The sequence below is a fragment of the Emydura macquarii genome, unplaced genomic scaffold (genome assembly GCF_026122565.2).
Source record: "Emydura macquarii macquarii isolate MOO-44397 ecotype Brisbane River unplaced genomic scaffold, CSIRO-AGI_Emac_v2 contig_1790, whole genome shotgun sequence".
NCBI classification, from domain to species: domain Eukaryota; kingdom Metazoa; phylum Chordata; order Testudines; family Chelidae; genus Emydura; species Emydura macquarii.
In genome coordinates, this window is record NW_027131927.1 from 14,315,592 (window position 1) to 14,339,803 (window position 24,212).

The 24,212-nt window shown below is 42.2% G+C and overlaps 1 protein-coding gene across 3 annotated transcripts in view; it reads right to left on the reverse strand.

The window, feature by feature from the left end:
• Positions 1–24,212, reverse strand: part of CENPC (centromere protein C) — a 67,141-nt gene that overhangs the window by 12,337 nt on the left and 30,592 nt on the right. For 2 of the 3 annotated variants that reach the window (XM_067557353.1, XM_067557352.1), the window contains exons 14-18: positions 21,540–21,626; positions 18,603–18,698; positions 18,068–18,222; positions 17,330–17,420; positions 11,845–11,917 (exon numbers count right to left, since the gene is read on the reverse strand). In XM_067557353.1, coding sequence (XP_067413454.1) covers positions 11,845–11,917; positions 17,330–17,420; positions 18,068–18,222; positions 18,603–18,698; positions 21,540–21,626 — 502 coding nt within the window. The remainder of the gene's footprint in view (positions 1–11,844; positions 11,918–17,329; positions 17,421–18,067; positions 18,223–18,602; positions 18,699–21,539; positions 21,627–24,212) is intronic. The other variant, XM_067557354.1, reaches the window with a different exon arrangement.

Sequence of the window (24,212 nt, forward strand, 5' to 3'; positions counted from 1 at the left end):
TACGGGAACATTTAGAGAAAGCCCAGGGGGCCCAGCGAGTCTACTATAACCACCAAGCCGTGGTTCGGCAATTTCAGCCAGGAGACCAGGTGATGATACTGGTACCCACTGCGGAAAGTAAGCTACTGGCTCTGTGGCAGGGACCCTATGAAGTGATCGAGCCCGTGGGGGAAACCAACTACAAGGTACAACAACTGGGGCTCCGCAAGCAGGAGCAAATCTACCATATCAACTTATTTAAGCCCTGGAAAGCCTGACAAGTATATATGACCCAATCCCAGACAATAGAACCACTCAAGCCAGTAAGGATATCCCCTGACCTAACGCCGAATCAAAAGGCTGAGGCATCAGAGACGGTAGAATGGAATCAAGATGTCTTTTCGACTAAGCCGGGATGGACAACGGAGGTTTTTCACAGATCATCACAACCCCCGGAGCCAGGGTCACGATGAGGCCCTACAGAGTTCCAGAGGCTAAGAGGAAGGAAATTAAGGCAGAGGTAGAAAAGATATTGGAGCTGGGGGTCACAGAAGAATCTCATAGCCTGTGGGCTAGCCCAATCATGTTGGTGCCTAAACCCGACGGCACTACACGGTTCTGCAATGACTTTCACCGACTGAACGAGGTTTCTCAGTTCGATGCATACCCCATGTCCCATATAGATAAACTCGTGGACCGATTAGGCAAGGCCCGGTTCCTGACCGCCCTCGATTTGACCAAGGGATATTGGGAAGGAGCCAAGGCAAAGCAAAGGAGGCAAAGGCAAAGACCGCTTTCTCTACACCAGACGGGCTGTTCCAATACACTGTCCTCCCCTTCGGACTACATGGGGCCCCGGTCACCTTCCAGTGCCTAATGGATAAGCTGCTATGGCCCCAGGCCGAATATGCCGTGGCATACCTGGATGATGTGGTCATCCACACCCCAGACTGGAAAACCCGCCTGCGGAAGGTGAAAGGGATCTTGAACATCCTGAGACAGGCTGGCCTCACCGCAAATCCTGCCAAGTGTGCCATAGGACTTGCCGAGGCTATGTACCACGGATACGTCATAGAGCAGGGTGTGGTACGGCCTCAACTAAGCAAGCTGGAAGCAATCCAGAGCTGGCCCCCACCTAACCGAAAGAAGCAGGTCCGGGCCTTCTTAGGGGTGGTGGGGTACTACCGGCGGTTTATCCCCCCCACTTCGCCTCCAGAGCCAGTCCTCTGACTGACCTGATAAAGGCCTGAGGTCCAGACAGGGTGCTATAGACCCCCGAGGCAGAAGAAGCCTTCGGAGACTTACAGACAGCCCTCTGCAGTGACCCCATACTTCTCGCCCCAGACTTTACAAAATAATTTATATTGCAAACCGATGCCTCCGAAATAGGCCTGGGGGCAGTCTTGTCACAGAGGGTAGGGGACGAAAAGCACCCGATCATGTACCTCAGCAGAAAACTTCTCCCAAGAGAGCAGAGATATGAGGTCATAGAAAGAGAATGCCTCGCCATCAGGTGGGCTATGAAAGACCTCTGTTATTACCTGTTGGGACGCCACTTTACCCTCATGACCGACCATGCGCTTCTCCAGTGGATGCAACAGAAGAGTGAGAAAAATACCCAGGGGGCCAGATGGTTCTTGTCCCTCCAGCCCTTCTGATTCACAATACAACACAGGGCTGGAAGTCTCCATGGAAATGCGGATGGCTTGTCCCGGGTTCACTGCATGACGTCCCATGTTGCCCAACCTGGTGGGATTGAGCGGGGAGGAGGATGTGTGACAGGGCCAGACCTGATGGCTACAGGAGAGTAGTGAAGGATATCTATATTAGCCCCAGGATCAACAAATCCCTGTTCCCTGGGTGATCCAGCTCGGGCTAGTCCAGAGCAATTAGGCCAATTAGGCCAGCTGAGGCCAATCAAGGAGCTTGCCCCAGCAGTTAAAAGCCTCCCTGTCAGGCAGACGGGGGAAGAGCTGAAGGGGAGTTAAGAGGAGGAGCGGAGCGGAGCGGAGCAGAGCTGCTACAGGACTTGGAGCAAACACTGTTGCTACCACAAACCAAAAGGTACCAGAGACAAGTGGGGTGCCCGTCCAGGCATGGCCAGGGATCCAAGGCACACGGGCCTGAGGGAGAACCCCTCCCCACCCAGTTCCAGGAAGAGGACCGCGAGCAGTGGGGCCAAGGACAGGAGACCCAGGGAAGGGAGTAAGTCACGGATTGAGCAGTTTTGAGACTACTCCACACAGGTCCCTGGGTCGGGGCCCGGGGCAGAGGGCGGGACCGGGCCCCCCTTCGCTTCCACCTAGGCGTATCGCCAGCATAGCTGAAGAGGGCGCAGGACCCATGAAAGGGCAGAACATGAAAGGGCCCTCGCCACACATTTATCTCAAATTGAAGTCTGTCCAAAGAAGATTAAACTAGGTCTGTGGGTAGAACAAGAAGGTACAAATGTCCACTGAAGAGGCAAGGCACCTATTTAGAGATATCTGCCACACCTTCTCCAAACTCTACACATAGCCTCTTCAGCTGGGGCCTCATTTGAATATAATAGCTAGCTCCAGGATCATAAATGAACACTGCTACTTAAACAGAAATAAAAATGAGACCTTCTGAGATCTAACTTAGCTTTGGTAGTTTGTGTTAAATCAAGCACATTGGGCTTTCTTGGTAAGGAAGCTACTGACTGCAGAGCCTGCTGAGAAAAAAGAAGGGTGGAGCCTGTGTTTTCATAGAGCTACCTGCCAATCTTTGTCAAGAGGGAGCACCCAACGATCTGGAATGTATGTGTGTATCTATTTTCTTATTCTCCCAAATTCTCCACTCCAAACCCTCTTTCTCAAAGGAATGATATTCTTGGAATGTCCAAGCACTTTTGTGGACAGATGAAGTTAGTTAGCAGCTGACAAAGCAAATACAAGGTACAGTGAAGCCAATTCATCTTCACAATTTTCATGTGCCAGAAATTTGGCATAACAATCTCTGCCAAGACTTTCAACATAGTGATTCAAAGGTAGTGAGCTCTCAAACTGCTTTCAACTCCTATTCGGCTTTTACTACTTCCTCCTTTTCCTGTGCAATGGCAGAGATAATTCAGAGAAGGGAGTCTATTCGCATAGTTGTGGTTTATCCTTATCTTAGGCCATAATGAAACTTGACTAGCCTGGGAGACTAACGTTATCCATACCATCTGCTGTCTAGACTCTTGGCTTCAGAAGTACACTGTAAATTCATGATTTCCCAAACGTCTTCATTACTATCCAGGAAATCATGGAGCATAGTGGAGGTGAACGTTAAGAATTTTAATGTGGTTGGCAGTTGCCATGCTATCAAGGTAAAAGGTGCATAAATATTAAAATAAAACACCCACATATTCAGAATTAACCATACACTCACTCTGTAATCTTCATATATATCTAAACCTATATTTGACTCCCTTGTTTGCCGTCTTAAGCCCCGTACTGTAGCACAACTGCTAGGTAAGAAAACCTTCTCTCACTATTGCATAGGATGAATTGAGGACACTGACAACCAGTCCAGAAGCTCAATTATCTTTGGTTTATTTAAGATGACAGCATATTCGCTGAAGCGCAGGCAGCATGGTTACACATTTCAATGGAGATTATTTTGAGAACCTTGCTTGTATTGGATTAATATAATACTCTGCAGTTCTTCAAAGCATTTTATCTGAAGATCTTAAAACACTTTTCAGATATTAAACTTCACAATACCCCTTGGAGGTAGTTAAGTGTTATACCCATTTTATATAACTGATATATTTAAGGGGCAGGTGATTAGCCCAAGGCTTCACAGCAAGAAAATGGTAGAGGCAGGAATAAAAACCTGGAGCCCTGACTCCCAATTCTCTTTTCTAGCCACTAAACATCCCCTAATATACTTGGGAAATAGTTCTGGTGCTGAGAACATGGAAGTCTCTCCTCAAGAAGTTGCTGACATTTATACTGCCCTTGTCAAACAGGGTGATGTGCCTGAGGAAAAGATCAGATAGCCAGAGTGTGAAACTGCTGAAAGCCTCAAAGGCTGACTGTATCAGGAACAAAATACATTAAAAATATATACCACATCCTGATCCAAGACTCAATATTACACAGGAAGTGATATTCTCTACTCATGTCTCAAAGAAAATATTCCAGCTACTTGAATGGTAAGAAGTATGGTCAAAGAATTAGTGAAAAAAATTATTTTTGATTGAAAATCATGGAATGATTGCACTCTCTCAAAGCTGACCCAAGACTGAGTTCCAAAACTATGGAACTCATTACCAGATGAAATAAGAAAAACTGCTAGCCATGCAGAATTCAGAAGCAAATGCAAAACCCGCCTTTTTGTTCAAGCATTTATGCAATATATTATCTTTACTCATCCCACCACTCTACCATACTCAATTAGACAACAATAGCTGCTGAACTATTCTATGAACAGTCTGCTGATAGTTGTCGTTTAAATGCAGGCTGTTCCATTACCAAGTCTTCTGCTTTGTCCAAAAGAGTCTCCACACCAGCCCTAAGCCTGGCACATCTGTTCCTTCCTGCGCATCTGTCTTCTCTTCCAACACTGCTCTTCCCCTGGGTTCAGGTCTAGCCCCTCGGGGGCTCTGCTCAGACTCTCTGACCACCCATTGTCCACCCCTTGCCTCAGCCTGCTCTATTTCTCCTTCCCAAGGACTCTTCCTATGCTCCCCCAGACTCACTGGCTGCTCTCCCAGTCCTTTATAGAGCATTGACTCCCAGGGATGTTCTCCTTGGAATTCCTCCCTGCCTGGCTCTCTCACAGGCTGTTCTTAGTTCCCCACAAATAGGCCTTAAAGTGACTACCACCACCCAATCAAACCTGAAGGCTGCTTCTTTTACACTGATAAAGCAGAAAACAGTCAGGGACAGTACTACAACACCTTTCATAAGAATTAAATGTTTTAAAACAAACGTGTATAGCTTGGCTAAATGATGAATAAGGTGCAATAGATAACTTTCTACAACTATCTGAAACCAGTAAACGCCAAGGATTAGGTTAATTTAAGCATAACTGACATTAATAGAAAATATATGCTTAACATTAAAACGCTTTAGAGGTGTGAAAGCTGAACAGAAGGAAGATAGAGAGAGCCCTTTTACGTAGAATGCTTGTCTCATCAGCAGAGTTGAAAGCTAGGACCTTTAGATCCACAACACAAACCTCTTCTCAGCTGACCTAATGGAGTAGCTGGTAGCAATAGTAGGCTGTTACCCTTTATGTGGACCAACCACAAGAGGGAGAAATGTTAGTCTGCCAGTGGCTTACCCAACTATTTGCTATATAGCAGAGGAAAGGTAGGAAATTCAATCTATTTTTGGTTCTGAAAGGGAGTGTGTTTTAATGATTACAAACAGCCAAGGCACAGATTTGGCACATTCATTCTGAAAGTCAGCATAGCAAGTGGAAGCATAGGGTTTGTCACATTAAAGAGCTGGGATCTATTCCTAGCTCTGTCAGGTGCATCCTACTGCAACTTTTCAGTTATCCCATCTGTACAATGGAGAAAATGTTATTGCTTGCCTCCTAAAGAAAGTGCACAAAATCTTACTCAATAAAGGCTGTGAAAAGTATGGAATTATCAACACCAGTCACTGGAACAGCTGTAATTACAACTCACGATCTCTTGGCTCCCAGCCCAGAACACTATCTTTAGGACAAAACATATAGCTCACACCTTTGAGGCTATGGGTAGTGAGAAGCAACTAGAGATGTAGGGGCAGCACCACCTTTATATATAGCTTCAGGAGAGGCCCTGAGGCAGCACAGGGCACATGCGCCACTCCAACACATACTACTACACAAAGTTCTCCAGCTCCAACACACTGGGCATGTGCACACTTGAGTCCAATACACACCTGCAAACACTCAAAGAAGAACTAAAGGCATCAACACTAGCTCTGCCTATAATATTTCTAGTTGAGTTAAAGGTATATTTTGAGTGTGATAACTGGCCTAACAGGAAAGCATTTTCATTGCAATTGTATTTGGTCAGTCATTTTAACAGACATTTTATTAAGATAATTAAACTGCTCACCTAATGCTAAATAGATCAAATTCATACAGAAATGCTCTAAATATGTACTTAGACAATTAACATTTCTTATAATTTAAATCCATGGCAAGCTGATGAACATACAAAGCAGGAGTACGTCTAGTAATTCAATGATTCCATTTGATCCTATTCATATATCTCAATTTGGTAAAAAAACAACTCTGTCCCTAATGTTGATAAATTAGAGATCTTAGATCTCAACATTTTCCTGGTCTAAAATGTTAACCCCAGCCCATTAAATAAAATTAACTGAGTTATTCTTGGCTTGAAAGTCAACCTGTTTGATAAGGCCTTCTGGGATCACTGGGACTGGAAACCTGAGGAGAAAAGTACTTTTTATCTGACCACTACATCTTTCAAGATGCAGACAAGTTAGGTGTGACTGCAGACAAAGGATTTTAATAGGTCCGCAATCACTATTATAAACCTTTTGGACGGTCAAGCTTAAACATTCATATTTTCATGTGTAAAAAAAACAAGGTTACTTACCAGTAACGAATGCTCTTCAAGATGTGTTGCTCATGACCATTCTACTATAGGTGTCTGCACGCCTCTGTGCACGGTTACCTGGAACTTTTTTCCCCTTAGCAGATCCCGTAGGGCCGGCTCCAGCATCCCATGGAGCCCTACGCACATGCCGCGGTATATGAGGCGCTGCCAGCCCTATGCCCCCTCAGTCCTTTCTTTCTGCCAACTCTGGCAGCGGGGACCGGGTGTGGGTTGTGGAATGGACATGAGCAACACATCTCGAAGAACATCAGTTACTGATAAGTAACCTTGTTTTCTTCTTCAAGTGCTTGCTCATGTCCATTCCATTATAGGTGACTAACAAGCAATAGCCCTCATCTCCTTCATGTTGATGTGCAGGAGCCTCTTCTCCCCCAACCAGAGCCCCTGGGTGCCTAGGTTGGCGCTGATGTGGGCTCCCCATCCTACATCCGACGCGTTGGAAATTAGGGTGACTGACGGGACTAGTTCCCTGAATGGAACGCCCTTCATCATTGCCCTGGGAGTCCGCCACCAGTTTATGGAGGCTAAGACGGGTGGGAGAATTGTGGCCACCTGGTCCAATGGGTGTCTGCTTGGCACATATACCAAAGCCAACCATGCTTGAAGTGGTCTGAGGCTGAGGCACGTAGGTGCATGCTGCCATGTGGCCTAACAGCTGTAGGCAGTGCCTGACTGTTGTCGTGGGGCACTGGTGCAGCTGGGAGATGATAGAGACCATCGCCTTGAAACATGGCTGAGGCAGGAAGGCTCTGGCCTGGGAAGCGTCCAGGGTTGGAGGCTAGGGAGACCATGCAAAACCTGAGTCGTCTGACATATTTGTTTAGACAACGCAGGTCTAATATGGGTCTCAGACCCCCCTTCAGGCATAGCCCCCTGAGACTATCCCAAGGACCCAACGGTCTGAAGTAATTTTTGCCCATTCGGGATAGAAAGGCCTTAACCTATTTAGGAAGGGGTGGGGCGGATCCAGGAGAACAGTCAGGGCGCCACCCTCGGGCGCACCATCAAAATTGTCTCCTCTGGTTGCCCAACCTCCTGGGGGGGCCCCTACTGAGGAGCTAAGGACGAGCTGGGGGGCTGATTTCTCCTTCTAAATCCCCTATTCCTATCCCTATTCTTATAGGGTTGAAAAGGCCTGGGAGGAGGCCTTGGTTGCTGTTGTGCCTGGGGCTGTGACTGACGCCTGGAAAACTGGGGCGTGTACAGGCCCAGGGAGCGAAGCGTGGCCCTGGAGTCCTTCAGACGGTGCAACTTCGCAACAGTCTGGTCTGAGAACCACGAGCACCTTCTCATACTGATGGCGGAGGCTATGGCCCTGCCCACCGAGTCAGCAGTGTCACAGGACGTCTGGAGTGCTGCCCTATCTACCGTGGTTCCTTCCTCCATGATGGTGCTAAAGTCTGCAGCCTGGTCCTGGGGCAGGGCCTCAGTGAACCGCCTGATGGAGTCCCACAGGTTGAAATTATATCTACCCAGGAGGGCCTGATGGTTGTCAACCCTGAGCTGCAGGATTGCCATGGAATAAACCTTTCTCCCAAACAAGTCCAGCTTCTTATTGTCTTTGTTCTTGGGAGTGGAACCTGGCTGACCTTGCCTGTCTCACTGGTTAGCCTCATCTACCACCAGGGTTCCCCGGGCAGCGTGAGTGAACAAATACTCAAACCCTTTGGCTGGGACATCTTTTTTTTTCTTGGCCACCTTTGATGTGGGGGCAATCGAGGAAGGGATTTGCCCCAGGCCCTTTACAAACTTAAGGACCCTTTTGTGGACTGGGAGGGCCACTCTCACTGGGGCAGCTGCCGCCAGCACATTAAAGAGGCTATCTTTGGCCTCTTCTAACTCCAGTCCCAAGTTGGAGGCCACCCTCTTGAGCAGCTCCTGGTGCGCCCTGAAATCCTCCAGTAGTGCCGAGTGGTCCCAGAAGACTGCCTCGTCCAGTGAGGAGGAAGAGGACTGCCGAGGCGCGTCCTGTGGGTGCGCCCCCTCCTGGCGAAGGGTTGCACCCGTTGAGGGTCCCTCCATGGGGTCCGACTCCTCGTCTGAGGAGTGATGTCTATGGGACTTCTCCTATGCCAGAGGCATGAGCTGTACCTCCGATGACATAATGGATTGAGGCCCCAGCCCCATCTGGATACCCCACGGGACCCAATAAAGCCATTGACCCTGGGGCCAACCCGGGGCTGACTGCGCCACAGGCTGTGACACTTTGTGGGGGCATTAGCTCTCCCGATGACTGACCCCCCGGGAGACCCCGAGTCACTGGAACGGCAATGCTGTGTACATCCTCGGTCCTGGGCGCCCTGCCGTGCCGGGAACCGCCCTCTCGATGCCTCTGACCTGGAGACAATGAGGACTGCCTCTGTCGCCGCGAGCGGTGCCGACAAACAGAAGTGCACTCTGAAGAGCTAGAGGTACCAGAGCATCGTCTCAGTACCAATGATTTCTGCTGCCACTTGCCTTGCAGCTCTGCAGACATCTTCGGTGATCGAGGTCGGCACCGCCCCGAACTTCTCAGTGCCGAGCTGGACTCCGGTGACCGGGTTCCACATCGTGGACTGTGTGGTGCTGGGTACTCCGACAACGACTGGGTTCTGTGCGGCCTCGGTGCAGGCGAACTCCTCGGTGCCGGGGATCTGGAACGGGACTTGTCTGAGCGCCGCCTGGCAAACCTCAACCGGTGCTGCCTCCTGGCATTCGCTGCCTCCGGTGCAGAGGATCGACATCGGCGCCGAGAGGGAGACTCCACGTTCTGTGCCAGAGCAGGTCAGTTTGACGACACCAACCTGGAGCAACTGCTGGGGGAGTGGCTCTGCTCTACCCTTGGAGACTGTCCAGCCTGAGATCTACCTCCCCATACCGGGGATCTCCACCGCCATTCAGGGGGACCCAATGTGGGTTTCCCCTGTGACACCAGCCCCTTCTCCCTTGGCGGAGGGAGGGGCGGAGGTGGCGTGGGCAAGGCCAACAAGGCCTTTGCCGCCTGAAAAGCCTCCGGTGTTGACGGCTTCGGCTGGGGCACTCTCCCACTCCCAGGAGTCAGGGGAGGCTCCCTGGCCAGAGATGCAGGCACCGGAGAAGACTCGACAGGCCGGATCCAGTGCATCTCCGTACTCGACCCTGCCCATACTGACGGCGCAGGGGAGCGTCCACACTCCACACGCTGCTTCTTCCTCTTTGGTGCCGGTGATGTTGCACGGTGCCGTGTCGAGGCTGGTGCCGGCGGTGCGCTCTGCACTGAGGCCACGCTCGGTTATCAAACAAGTTCAAACAAGGGGAATAGTACTTGCTGCGAGCAAGGCTAGTTCCATCAACCGTCCGGGGCGGAAAGAAGGCTCTGAGGGGGCATAGGGCTGGCAGCACCTCATATACTGCGGCATGTAAATGGGGCTCCAGGGGGCACCCGCGCCAGCCCTACGGGATCTGCTAAGGGGAAAAAAGTTCCGGGTAACCGTGCACAGAGGCGTGCAGACACCTATAGTAGAATGGACATGAGCAACACATCTTGAAGAACATTCGTTACTGGTAAGTAACCTTGTTTTTTTTACACATGAAAATATGAATGTTTAAGCTTGACCGTCCATAAGGTTTATAAGGCGTGCAGACACCTATAGTGGAATGGACATGAGCAAGCACACGAAGAAGAACTTTAATGTAAAACCTGTATTTTATTTTCAGTTATGACCATCAATTCTGTTAAAACCTGACAAATGAAGCCATATTTGTTAAGCATTAAGAAATAAATTGATAAGGACATGAGGACTCAATATACAATGTGATCAGACTTCTAAGTGATGAAAATGAAAATCTATATTCCAATATATAAAAAAGACAATTTGGAAATGGTCCAGCATTCAGTCAGATTGTTATTAAATGGGGGGAATGGGTTACCAATGAGGTGAAGGTTCATTAATTTCAATGAGAGGTAATTTGTCAAGCAAGATAGGATGTGTCAAGAGAGATTACCTAGATCTCATCTTCCTTTTTCAAAAAAAGGAAGAACAATGAAAACACTGAACTGTCAGGAGAAAACATAGTTGTTATAAAGAGACATTCAGAAGTAGCCAGAGCTGACAACTTTTATCTCTGCTAATATTTTGTTCCTTGGGATACATTATAATGCACTGACATCAATGTTGGACAGACAATTATGACTGATATTACCAATGACACAAGGATAAAAAGAGGCCTGCTGTGACAAGCAAAATAAAAAATCTACCATAAAAAATACTGTCCATAACTTAACCAAATACCAACTTTCCATTGGAATAGTTTCTCGAAGTGAGGCATTTTGCATTTGAAAAGGGCATGTGAAACATCTCAGAATTGTCTGCAACCTCTACTAACACCCACCACAGATGACTTGAGGAGGAGGTGGAGAGGGAACAGGAAAACCTGGCATAAGCTTTCAACTATACACTATAGTTCAAAACTTTACAATTCATTAATTCATTCAGATATGATTTTTTAAAAAATTAATACCTCTGCCTCTCTCTGTTACACAATTACAAGTCTTTATACTGCATACAGACACGAGATCAGAGTTACTTGGTACAAGGGACCCTTTAAGTGTCTTAATTTTCTGGCTTTAGGATTTAAAGCTCAGCCTCAGTGCACTTAAGGGCACAGACTATGGAAGACACAGACCATTTCTCAATAATTTGTATAATTTCAAGACCACTGAATTTTATATTTGAGTACTAAATTTGGGCATGACACAACTGAAGTCACTGGGAACTGTTGGACGCCCAGCACTTTTGAAAATCAGGTTACTTAAGAGCCAAATTTAAGGCACCTATTTAAAAAACTGCATATACTTCAGCTCTTGGGACAGGAAAAATGTCTATGTTTGTAAAGATTAGTGTATATTTAAAGTAATATATTTTTAACAGAACGATTTTGGGATGACATTTTACTCAGCTCATAAGTTATAGGCTTCATAATACTTGCTGCTAATTAGAAATACAAATTTTAAAAAACATTTTAATGGGCTGCTCAATTGTAATCACCTTCCTGTTGACAAAAAGATTCCTTTTCCATAAGAGTTCAGGTGTGCTACTTTTGGCAGTGGAAAAATTGGTTTGTATATGCACAAGTATAACAAGGGAACAGTATGAAGTTTAAAAATGCATATTTTAAAGAATCAGAATGTTCAGTTGGACATAATAAAAGGCCCTTTTATATTCAAGAGTAATTGGATAATAGAAAACCACACTGCACATAAACGTGAAATGCTTTTCAGTTTAAACTTTTATATACCAAGTTATTTTCCCCACCTTCCTCCTTTCAGCTGTGTGAAAAGAAGAACACTTTCTTCATTCAGGAGATTGCGTATGTTGTATCCATTTCCTAAGAGTAAAAGAATAAACAGTTATCAGAACATTGTATAGCATTATGACCAAGTTACTGGAGTATCATTTAACTTTGAACACTTTTCCTATAAGCATTTTGAACCCTTTGGCAGTTAGGATAGGTCAGCAACTTAAACAGGATTTCACCCACAACTCCAAAGAAAGATAATGGGCGAGCCATCAAAGTCTCAATGTGAAATTAAAATGTATTGGTAGTTGGGAGGAAAAAAATACATCTAGAATTGCTCACTTTGATATAGAGTTCATCTAACTTTAAGAGGATGTATACTGAGGAGTGTCTTGAAGGAATGCGTAAAATTGGGCCACCAGCCCACAACAGCTATGAGAAAACTTTAATGTAAGCTGTGATTTTCACATCAAGAAAAAAAAAAAATCAAGGTTATCCCATCAAGGGGTTCAAACTTGTAACTGAAGTTCTCAAGAGTAATGTCTGCAGATCCTCACTAAGGATTTGTATGCTCATAGCACCACAAACTTAGAACCCTCTAAAAGGTGGTAAATGTTAAGAGTGAGTACATTATTTCTTGTAGAGTAATGCCTTCGATATGAGGTTATAAAGAGATCTACAGCCCCTACCACTTTCAATGAATTTCCACTTATTCAGAATACCATAAGATAGACCTTGAGGAAGTGGAGAAGGATGGAAGTTAAGTATGGATCTGTATAGGCCATACATAGACCTCTTATCAGTCACAGATAACTAGCCAATTTTTTCCCTTTGGAAATTGTCACTGCAGATCCTATTCTTGGGTGATTAAGAAGTAACAGTCTCTTGAAGGTGGGCTGAGTGCTAATTGAACAGTGACTGCTGAAATAGGATATCAGGTTGAGAGACTATTGCTACAAGAAATTATAAACAGAGTTCCAGTGGCAGCTTTGTACTTCTCTAACACCAAAGGCGTCAAACTGATTCAAGAGGAATTTTATGATAATTTTAAACAAATCACTGGTGGGCAAATGCAAGACCAAATTAATGCAATAAATGATCAGATATTAAAGTTGGAACTCGCTGTCTTCCTTGCAGATGTTATAGGTAGAAACAGTATTCAGGGAACACATCAAGGGCTCATGCTATAACTATCATTCTACTCCTAGGAGACTACAGATAGACATTTGCCAGGCTGCATCACTGCAGTAGAGCTGTAGCTGAACCTGAAAAGAGGTTAGATTTTAAATAATGTATATTGTGTGATGCTCAAACGTGCGATGGATCAACACACCTGTACCCTGAAGCGTATCAGGGAGAAGATGCTCCTAAGGAAGTAGCTGAGTAGGCTTCACCCTTTGTGCTTGTAACGAGGGGGAGCAGTGCTTGAGGCTTTTCTTTTTTAAAAGCAGCTTTGAAGGTCAACTCTGGGTACTTGAAGAGGCAGCATTCACTAAATCCAAATTAGTTCAGCTGTTGGCTAACACTCACAAGAGTAGTAACTGTTGGTTCTAGCTCCATCTAGTGATCATTTTATAATTATATGGGGATTTTGAGACCACAGTAAAATTCAGCCCCCTCCGCAAAACACCTGAAGTTCTTACCATGCGCCAGTTCATTGTAACAGAGGCTATCTTCAGGAGGGTCCAAACAATTCCAAATCTGGCAGTAAGTGATTCAGGATCCCCTTGCTCTACCTATAATTTTGACTCTGGAGTGGCTGTGGATCGCACTGATATTTTTGGCTCCAGTATCTGTTCTTGAGAAGCAGCATCCACTGCCGAAATCTGTACAATAAGTGGTAGGTCTTCCCTAAGCTCCATGTAGCCTGTGTGGACCTCTCACCCTTCAATTTTGAGTCTGAGGCCCTGCATCAGAGAGGTGTCAAGGATCTAAAGGAACTGAATCCTTAAGGAGATGCAACAGAGGTTCATACAATCCCCAAAGTCTTCCACCAAGACTTATTTCTTGCAGTGAAAGTGGTTATTAATGTGGGCTTCTGGCAACAACCTGATCCCTTTTTCTGCCTCCAATCCTAATTGCTACTTATTTCCACATAGATTGAGATTCATTCATTACTATCGAGATGCATTTCGCATCCATGTCACCCACCTAAAATCAGGGATTTAAGTTTTCAGTCCTTTAGTAAGAACAGGTTTAAGAAGATACTGTTTTATGTTAATTCAGTTTGTAAATCTGCCTTATCACAGGATTTCAATTTGGGGCTAATGAGAAAGATAGAAACTAGAGAAATAACCTCCTGAACCTGCATGAAATTGGAACCAAATCCAGAACAGGAGATGAACTGATCAAAAGATTTCCCAAAAGCTGTGTATAATGGCACAGACATTGATCACACAATAGTAAAATAATACGCTCTCTTCTCCCAAAAGAGATAGGAGAAAAAAAATCCAACATTTACTTTATAAACAAGAACATGATTGCCTGGAAAAAAGTTCAGACTGCTCCTGCATCTGATTAATTGAACAGGTCAGAACTAATGAAACAATTATCCCTCCCTCAAATTATTTCACCAAGTCAAAGAGGAAAATAATAGAAAGGACAATTTCCTACATACTGCTAATTGGGTTTCTTTCAGTCTCATAATATGCCATCTCAGACCATATTATAATCTCCTACCAGCAGATGAATACAGGAAACAACTTTTGTTATGTCAGCCCCCTAATAAAATTGCAAAAGGTTTGATTAGAAACTAACAAACAGAAGGATGTCTAATCCCCTTCAACATTACAGCAACCAGTAGGAATATTCTGGCTGGAATATTATGAAAATTGTGAGGGAAGTTAGTCACTGAAAATTGCTTTCTTCTGGTACCTATAATATCCAATTCAGTTAAAAAAAAATTTTTTTTTCAAGCTTAGGGAACAATTTTTTTTTAAAGGAACAAACTATTTCTCTGATTTGACTTTGGCCACTCCATAGTTTATGCGGTTTCTTCTACATCACACCAAAGAGGCAAGTGCACTAGTGTAAACCGGTATTTTTGGTGCAAACTCCAGGACTGCATTGGCCCATCATCCCCAAACTCCCCCAGTAGCCACCTGAAGGCTGAGATGACTACAACTTAATGGACAACATTTACAGAGCTGCTGATAGCTGGGGTTTAAGAGAATTAACACGTGTATCGGAGATGTTGCTTTCAGGCTTAGAGTTCTCAGAAGTACTCCCTTCTTAAAGCCTACCTTTTCTTTATTTTTGGACTACTAAATACAGTGCCATATGGTATAGACTGGACAGGCCTGAATCTATTAAAAAAAAATGATCAGCTAATGATTTCTCTGATTGTGCCAGTCAACGCTCTCCACGCAGCTATTATATGAACACTTTCCTATCCATTATCCTCACAGGTATTCTATGCACACTTCAAATGCTTTCTTCACCTTTGGCTACTAGCATTCTTTACAGCTCAGTTACTACTTTCCTCTATCTAGTTTATTCACAAAATTTCTTTACTTTTGAAGTGGGAGATCTATTTTACTTTTTTCCTCACTATTATGTTTTTTATCTCAGTTTTTTAAATTACATAGATCTCTCACAGAACTCAGCATTATCTGGGTACAACTGATTTTCAGCTCAACTCCTCTGTCTATGTTTTATTTTTCCTATCAGATTCAGGCTCCAAGAGCAACAAAATCCTTTTCTACCTATACAGGCACAGGAGGTTGGATTCCTTTGCAACTTTAATACTCTTGATCTAGTCATCTGCAGAGAGTGGCTACATCCAAATGCTAGAACTAGAAGTCTTCTGCAGATGAACAGAGCCTGCTTCATGGTTCTGAGCTCCAAGGCATTTAGTATGTTTAACTCAATGACCTCATCCACACACCAGAACTTTTCAGACCTGTAATTACCAAAGGGGGCAAATTCTTTTGATGGTAACACTGGTGGAAGCTATAAGTTTAGACAAGGTTCATACTTAAACATGGTGACAAAAATAATTGTGTCTGTATGAACCATGGAGAGAATAGTTAAAGGGAAGCTGGCTTCAGTAGTTTTACCATATTTTCCACACAGAACACACGAGTCCTTGACAGTCAGATGTCTGTAGTTATTGGGTGGATAGATAACTGCATGAGAAATCAGCATCCACAGCACCTACGGCCAATTAAAAGGCCAGTATTAAGATTATATGGTGAATTTATCATTGGCTTTAGATAGGTGCTTTTTAAATAAATGCAAGCAATGGTATTTGTAGTGAAAAGGTGTTCTGGCAGGTGCAATCTAGACTAAATCCTGCAGGGTTTCAGTACATACCTTTAAAGATGCATTGTCCAAAGGAATAGAATGGACAGGAGCCATCCTAACCATGTCATCTCCAGCCCCTGAAAAGTCTTTGACCCTTTGCTTGGGACCACTAACCTAAAAACAGGAAATTCTGCTAAAAGATGGAGCTCCAAACTAATTATACTGAAAGCCAAATAATTTAGTCCTTGCTTATAATGGAAAGTTGCACCACTTTAATTATATCTCTACAACCCACCTAGTGGGGATGCAATCATGTCAGCATAAATGTGTTTTATGCTGGTATAGCCATTCCGGTACAGGAAGGGGAATAACTATACAGGTTTAAGTCACCTTTATGCTGGTATAACTCACCCAAAATAGGGCTTTAATGGTATAGCTTTCAGTAAAATATATATCACATCCCTAACCAACCATTAAGTTATACTGGTAATACATTAAGTTATATTGTAGACCTGTTCTAAAATAAGCAAGCTGGTTCAGCTGACTAGAAAAGACCTCCAGTTGCTAAAGAACTGAACAATGTCTGGCAGTCTAGTAATTTTCACGGGTTGGAGATGACATCACTATTTCCTTTTTCCTGCCTCCTTCTGCTGGTAGCAAGACATAATAGCCACTATTTAGGCGAACATATTAGGGATGCTGGAAAAGTAGTTTCAGCATTATCCCTACTTTAAAAAAAAATCTCATGTTCCCCAATTTTAGTAAACTATATAGGTCACCAAATGATCTCAAGATCATATAGGGCTAGGCAATAAGAGCGAATAACCAAGAGGAATACTTCAATGATTGTTTTCAATGACTAACTGATTGCTAAGATTTGTTAGTGATTTCCCAAAACTTAAGTTAACACTTCAGGTAGTACTGCTACACCTTGTACTTACCCTTCTTGAGTGACTGAAGACAAGGTCACAGCTTTTGGCTTCATGGTGCACTTGAAGCATGAAGTTTAACCAACATAAACGTACACTTTTTTGTGTTACTGCTTACACAGGGGTCATTAACGTCTCTCTGCCTTTGGGACTCATTCACTGCTTAATGAGGATCTTATCCCCAAATTCAGCAAAGGTTACTAAATTCTTCTCTATCTTGCCCTACTACACACTTTTTCCCCTAGCCACCCATCAGCTTAGTTTCCACCACTTATACACTCCCTTCAGCTGGTCCCTTTGCAACAAGTTGTTTTTAAAATGTACTTACCTGCTGGAACATAGAAAAAATCTCCTGTAGTCAGATAGTAGGATGTCTTATGAAGGGTAACAATAATCTTGCCATGGATAACATAGAAAGTCTTCACAAATTAAATCAAAAGGAAATATTCCATCATTAGTGAGATATTTTCTTTACAAAATGCTCTGTAGTACTATCAAAGAAAAAATTCTTTATGCTGAAACTTTCTCCCCCATACACCCTAAAGCTTTTTGTATTAAATACAAATTAAAAACTCAAAAAAACCCTCTGAAAAAACAATAAGCCCCCAACTTCTCTCATCACTTCCCTCTCCGCAAATTATGATTGTGAATCAAGCATTTAATAAAGACAGGTATTTGAAAAATACAATTTTCTTCTATATTAAGACTTTTACATTGAGTCTACATTTTATGGTATTTATTAACAATATATGGAGATGTACCATTTAATGAAGAATACAGGAAGGCTACCATGTGTGCCAGGTGGCTGAGTTACTTTTATAGAGCAAAATTTAACTTAGTGAATTCATTATTTTTCAGTGCTTGATTCTACAACTTAAATGTTTCATTAACATGTTTTCTGCATGCACTTATTTTAAGAAAACATGTAATAAAAGTTACCAAAGAAAGCATCAACTTCAAATAGTAAATTACTTCTAACAATACTAAATAGTCTTTAAAGTATAAAAGCCTTTCAGTACATGTTACTTTGCTTTACAAGTATATATAAGGAAACAGATGTACTCACTATTTTATCTGTGTGGACAAATTGGTGCCCCTTTTCTTTAAGTGGTTTCAAGATTAATTTACCAGCAGCAAAAGCAGATGTATTCAGGTTTTTATATATTTCCACTGATTCATCATTAAAGAAACAAGCATGACCACCTCCAGTGTTAACACACTCTGCAGAAAAACAAAATTGCCAGAAGCTGAGCAATAATATACAAATGTATATTGAACATTTTTATCATTAGCACAACACATCCTCCAATTTCTTAATCATATTATGTACTCAGCGTAGTACTTTGTTGTAAGATTCCAAAGTGCTAGGTTCAGCAGTAGACTGAAAAATTCTATAGTATGCGATCTCCCTGCTTTTTTCCCCTTCGCTGGCTCCACAACTTCTCCATGAGGAAGGAAGAGGGATGTGTCTGTACCTCAAGAGTTTAGGCATGCAGAATATGATCAGTGTGTTTCCCTGTATGGCCCCAAAAGGAGGACCACATTCTGAAATCTTGTCACAGAATTCCTGAGACCCTGGTCATGTCACTTCAGCAACTTACCTAGCAAAACCTCTTCATTAATTGTTGGATCCCACACAGCAGTTGGCTTAGAAGCATCTGCTAGGGAAACATTGAGATGTTCAACAAGATGATTCCCTGCAAAAGAAAAAGTATAAAAAACCTAACCACTGTAAATTTTTAAACCAACCTGAGATGAAGTTATGCCACCATTGTTTCTCAAAGATTTTAAAATTCAAATGCATACTTAAGGATTTAAACAATTTTCCAGATTTTAAATATTCAAATAGGTTGAAAGACAACTCCCTGAATAAACGGGAATTACCTGTAATACTAAATTTTTGAAGCTATAATTTCTCATTGGAGTCACTCATTTTTTTTATACAAGATAAGTGTTCAGGGAGTTTCTGCCTAAGAATTGGACTCCTTAGAGCACTGGTAACTGCTCTTGTCAAAACAGTAACAGCAATACCTACCCAAGACCATCTAACTTCTAAGTTCATTTGCTGCTTCAAAGGAACTGGAATTCCTGAAGCCACTTAGAATGTTAAACATTTTATGAAATCCAAAACAAGTCTTCCCCCTACCAAATTCTGATGAAGATGACTGAGTGAATGGGAACTGTGGGAAATGAAACTTTCAAAGAAAAATTATTACAAGTGAAGGTTTTCTTTTTCTTTAAAAGATTACAGGATCTCCACGTGAAGATTTAAAATCTCAAAGGATATTTCTAAAATAAAATGTAAATCTTATCAGAGAAGGCAGTAACCAAACGTCAGGAAGTCAGTGTAACTTCTTGTAAAGTATGGAAAATTAAGACACCTCTAAGGAAAAATCTTCAAGACAAGTCCAACTGCATTAAGACATCCCAAATCCTACACAAACTCTAAGAGACAGGACAGTTGGGCATCCTATAACTGTCGAGTAACTGTCGACAAGCAGTCAGAATCTGGATTTCTTTCTTGATGTCAAATGCAACCTATATCACTTCATAAATACATGGATAATACCACATGGCAGCTCTGCAGATCTCCTACACAGAGATAAATCTGAGGCTGAAAACAAAGCCACTCTGCCTCAGATAGTTTTGACATGACCCTCTCCAAACTGCAGGCCTTTGTATGCTGTAGCACTGATAGTTGTTGTGTGGGGTGTTGTTTAAATACATTAGGTCTTATATGAAACTGACAAATGACTGCAGAAACTCATCTTCTTTCAATGGATTCATGATAGGTCAAAACTGTTGCCAAAGAGTCATTTAGGAAATGTATCTTCAAACCAAATTAACAAGTGAAAGTCTTCAGAGTTTTTGTTTGGGGCATTTTAATGTAGTTAAAGTAGTTTTAGTGGGAAGCATATCTGCCCTACACCACAAACCTTTTCCAGTTAAAATTATTTTTTTTTCTGATAGACTCCATTCTAGAAAGTCTCAATACATCTGCTCAGAAATATCAGGCTTCTGGAATTATACCCATTAACAGATAATAAATTGACAAGGAGCCTGCTTTTTGACTGGGATGGAATATGGTGCTCTGGTTCTAAGTGATCATCTGCAGACCAACTCAATCATAGGAAATGAGATCAGTCACTACCATCTGCAGCATGGACAAGAACTATACTTGTCTCATCAACACAACCAGCTAACATTTTTAAAACAACTGTCCTGTCCACACTGAGAGTAAAATCATTCATGACATTAGTTAAAACATGTTAGCCAACATGTTGTCTAAACACAATATGTTTTCCCAGTATACATAAGGCCTTTGTGCATTGCCTTTTGGGATGATGTGAGTGTATTCATGAAATGTTTGGTATCTTATCCACACACAAGAGTACATGTATTAACCTATATTATCTAACCAATAGGCTGATCAAGGACAGAACTGCAGTTCACTTTCTTTACCCATTGCTCTGAGTATATCACCATCCTCTGATTCTCTCAAGTAGTTTTCACCACGTGAAAATTTTTCAGTTTTCACCACATGAAGTTCTTGTTAATCTAAGATTAGTCATTACCAACTAGCACGTTTTAAAGCCAAATGTTCTTGTCCACACTAACTCATGTTAATTTTAATTCATACTAATGTGTTTTAACTAGGGCTGTCAATTAATCGTAGTTAATACATGTGCTTAACACAAAACAAATTAACTAGATTAAAAAAGTCATGATTAATCATACTGTAAAAAAGATAAACAAAAGAAATAGTATTTTTCAATTCACCTCATACAAGCCCATTCAGTCCTACTTCTTGTTCAGCCAATCTCCAGGACAAACAAGTTTGTTTACATTTATGGGAGATAATGCTGTCCACCTCTTATTTATAATCTCACCTGAAAGTGAGAACAGACGTTTGCATGGCACCATGGTAGCTGGCATTGCAAGGTATTTATGTGCCAGATATGCTAAACATTCGTATGCTTCAACTTGTAGGCTCTAAAGTTTTACATTGTTTTGTTTTTGAGTACAGTGATGTAAAAAATATAATTTTACATTTTTAAGTTGCACTTTCATGATAAAGAGATTGCATTACAGTACTTATATGAGATGAATTGAAAAATACTATTTCTTTTACCTTTTTTATGCTGCAAATATTTGTCACCAAAAATAATATATAGTGAGCACTATACACTTTGTATTCTGTGCTGTAATTGAAATCAATATATTTGAAAATGTTGAAAAACATCCAAAAATATAATCAACTTAAATTGGTATTCTATTATCATTTAACAGTGCGATTAAAACTGCAATTGAGACTATATTTTTTAATCTCGCAATTAATTTTAATTTATTTTTTAATCGTTTGACAGCCCTGGTTTTAAAACTAATTACACTTCTTCTTACACAATGTTTTCCCCTAATGGAATACTGAGGAGTGTGAAGAGTTTGCCCAATGCATAATCTGGACCATTGCTCTACATTGGAATTATTTTTATTACTGGTTCTGCTGTTGAAATAAAAAAGTTTCAAGGAAGTTTTACTTGTTTTTGGTGTATGTTTTCTTTTGTTTCTAGGTTTTCTGCGTGGATCCTTTTTAGGAGACACTATTCCACCTACCACAAATCCTCCTGAAACAGAAGGAAAATAACAAACATTACTGCATAATAGGCATTTTTAAAATTATTTTTATGAAAAAGCTTTTTTTTTTTTTTAAACAGTGCAGTTTAGAGGTTACTCTGTTTGTACACATTGCTTTTCTGGTTAATTTTTTTTTTTTTTTTTTTTTTTTAAATCACCACCTTTTGTGAAGTGACCCAGAGACATTTGCGAATGCAATCCCAAAACTAAGAGTCTCTCTCAAGGCTGGATCCACAGATCTTCCGTGTGGGTCGTCCATTTTGTTCTGCCTCCTGTATCTACTTGCAGGGAAATGGAATTCAGCACCTGCTGCAAGAGAGAGTTAAAGACCCTAAAGAGGCAGTCTCCTGCCTGGAATTACCATTGTCCATGCACACAGCCCCATGCCTACTGAGGTAACAGGCTTGGGAGATGGAGGAGAAAGGTCCAAACAGGAGCCCAATGCTGCTTTCCACCTGTTCTGTATCCCAGCCACACGGTGCAGGAGGAGAGGCTTAGGCCTCGTATGCACTCCAGCTTCCTCATCCACTGGGTTGGAAAGGCTTCACTTTGACTGCTTTACTCCGACCCAGAATCCAGTTCCCCAGGCGTCATCCATCAGCGGGGAGTCTGACAGCCAAGCCACAAATGTATCGAAGGATGGCAAGATATTGACAAAAGCCCTTCAGCCACCAAAGGGGGATACATCAAAGAGCAGTGGCCACAGGAAATCATAAGCAGAATCAGCTGAATCTGCCAAACGGAGCCAGGAGCAGACCAGTTCAAGCATGCACACTCCTACAGGGCAGGTCTCATCATCCCCCATCACTTCTGTTAGCAGATAATTTGGTCTCCTTCCTGAAACCCCAGGGAAAGACAGGAATTCTGCAGGAGGGGAGCAAATGAGAATCTCATGCCCAAAACAAAATGTTCTCTTGGACTAGGGAGCTCTTAGATTTGGCACAAAAAGTGTCTTTACCTCAAAGCCTGCCATCCTGTGAGCTCCAATTAGCAGCTGCAGTGTCCCCTTACAGACTTTCTATCACCTTTCAAAGGGGCAAAGATAAACAGATGCCTGATAGCAAAAGAGGTTCAAAGTACTCCTCATCTGATTCAGGTTCCCAATCACACTTCCCTGAAGGAATAACATTTTTAAAAAGATTCAAGAAATTACCTCAGAAATTTAAGGTATGTCTACACAGACATGTAAGCCTAGGGTTAGTAGGACTCAGGTCAGCTGACCCGTGTCAGGGAATCCGGGGCTTGAGCATCCACATTGCATTTTAACCCTAGGTTGAGAATTTTCTAACCTGTGCTAGAACCTAGGGTTCTGGTGTCCAAACTGCAGTGCACAGACCCAAATCAAAGCAAACATATCCTGAAATGCCTAGCACCCCCATCCCGTCAACACTCTAGCCCTAAGAACGTGGTATTATGATTGTGGATCTTTTTGCATCCAAGGAAAATCGAAAGGTTCAAAATATTTTGCAAGAAAAAGGGAGCCAGAAGCTTTAGGCATTATGTAAAAGTTAAAAATCTTAAAATTTTAAATTTAACTTCTACCTAATTAATGTTACTGCAGCATTCTGAGTATTCCCTGTACTTCCTGTAAGGAACACTGCAAATACTGTGTTAATATTAATTTTCTTGCAATTAGTAATTGTAAAGATTGCTTTAATTTATATACATCTATATAATTACAAATGTAATGGACAAGAGGAACCAAGAAGATGTAACATTTAGTGCCAGTAACTCCTTTTCTAATTCTAGCTTAAAATATCATATTTCATTTTGATTAACTCACATGTATAAACAAAGGCTAAAAGCTTGTAAACAAAGCATAATGATAGGTGACAAAATAACATACACAAGGCATAAAAGAAACCTGGCCAGCACTAATGGTGAAAGACTTCCTGCAGGAGTAATATCAGACTCCAAGTCAGACATGAGTTTGCAACATTATATAAAAAGGCCAGGGCAATTTTGGCCAGCATGTACAAAGACATTTTATCATACGCTGCTAACAATAAGGCAATAATAGCTTTTTATACAAGACTTATACAACTGCATCAGGAACCTCACCTTCCGATCTAAGCATCACATTACCAGAAAGGTAGACAAACTGAAGATACTTTGGACAAAAAAATTTCTAATAAGTTCTTGGAACCTACAGGGGACAATTTGTTTCAGAAGGCGAAGGAAGTAATCAGGAAGCAGCCATTTTAGAGTTGATTCTGACTAACGGATGAATTGGTTGCAAATCTCATAGTAGAAGGCAATTTGGTCGAAAGCAATCATGAAATGGTAGATTTTATGATTCTAAGAAAAGAAAGGGGAGAGAGCAGCAGAATAAGGACAACTGACTTAAAAAAAAGCAGACTTTTACAAACTTAGAACAGGTAGGCAAGGTCCCACGGAAAGAAAATTTTAGAGAAAAAGCTGTTCAGGATTGCTGGCAGTTTCTCAGAGGTAAATGCCCAACAGCAAACTATTCTGATGTGAAGGAAAGATATGAAGAATAGCAAGAGGCTAATATGGCTGCATTAGGAGCTCTTTAATGACCTGAAAAATCAAAAAGGAATCCTACAAAAAGTGGA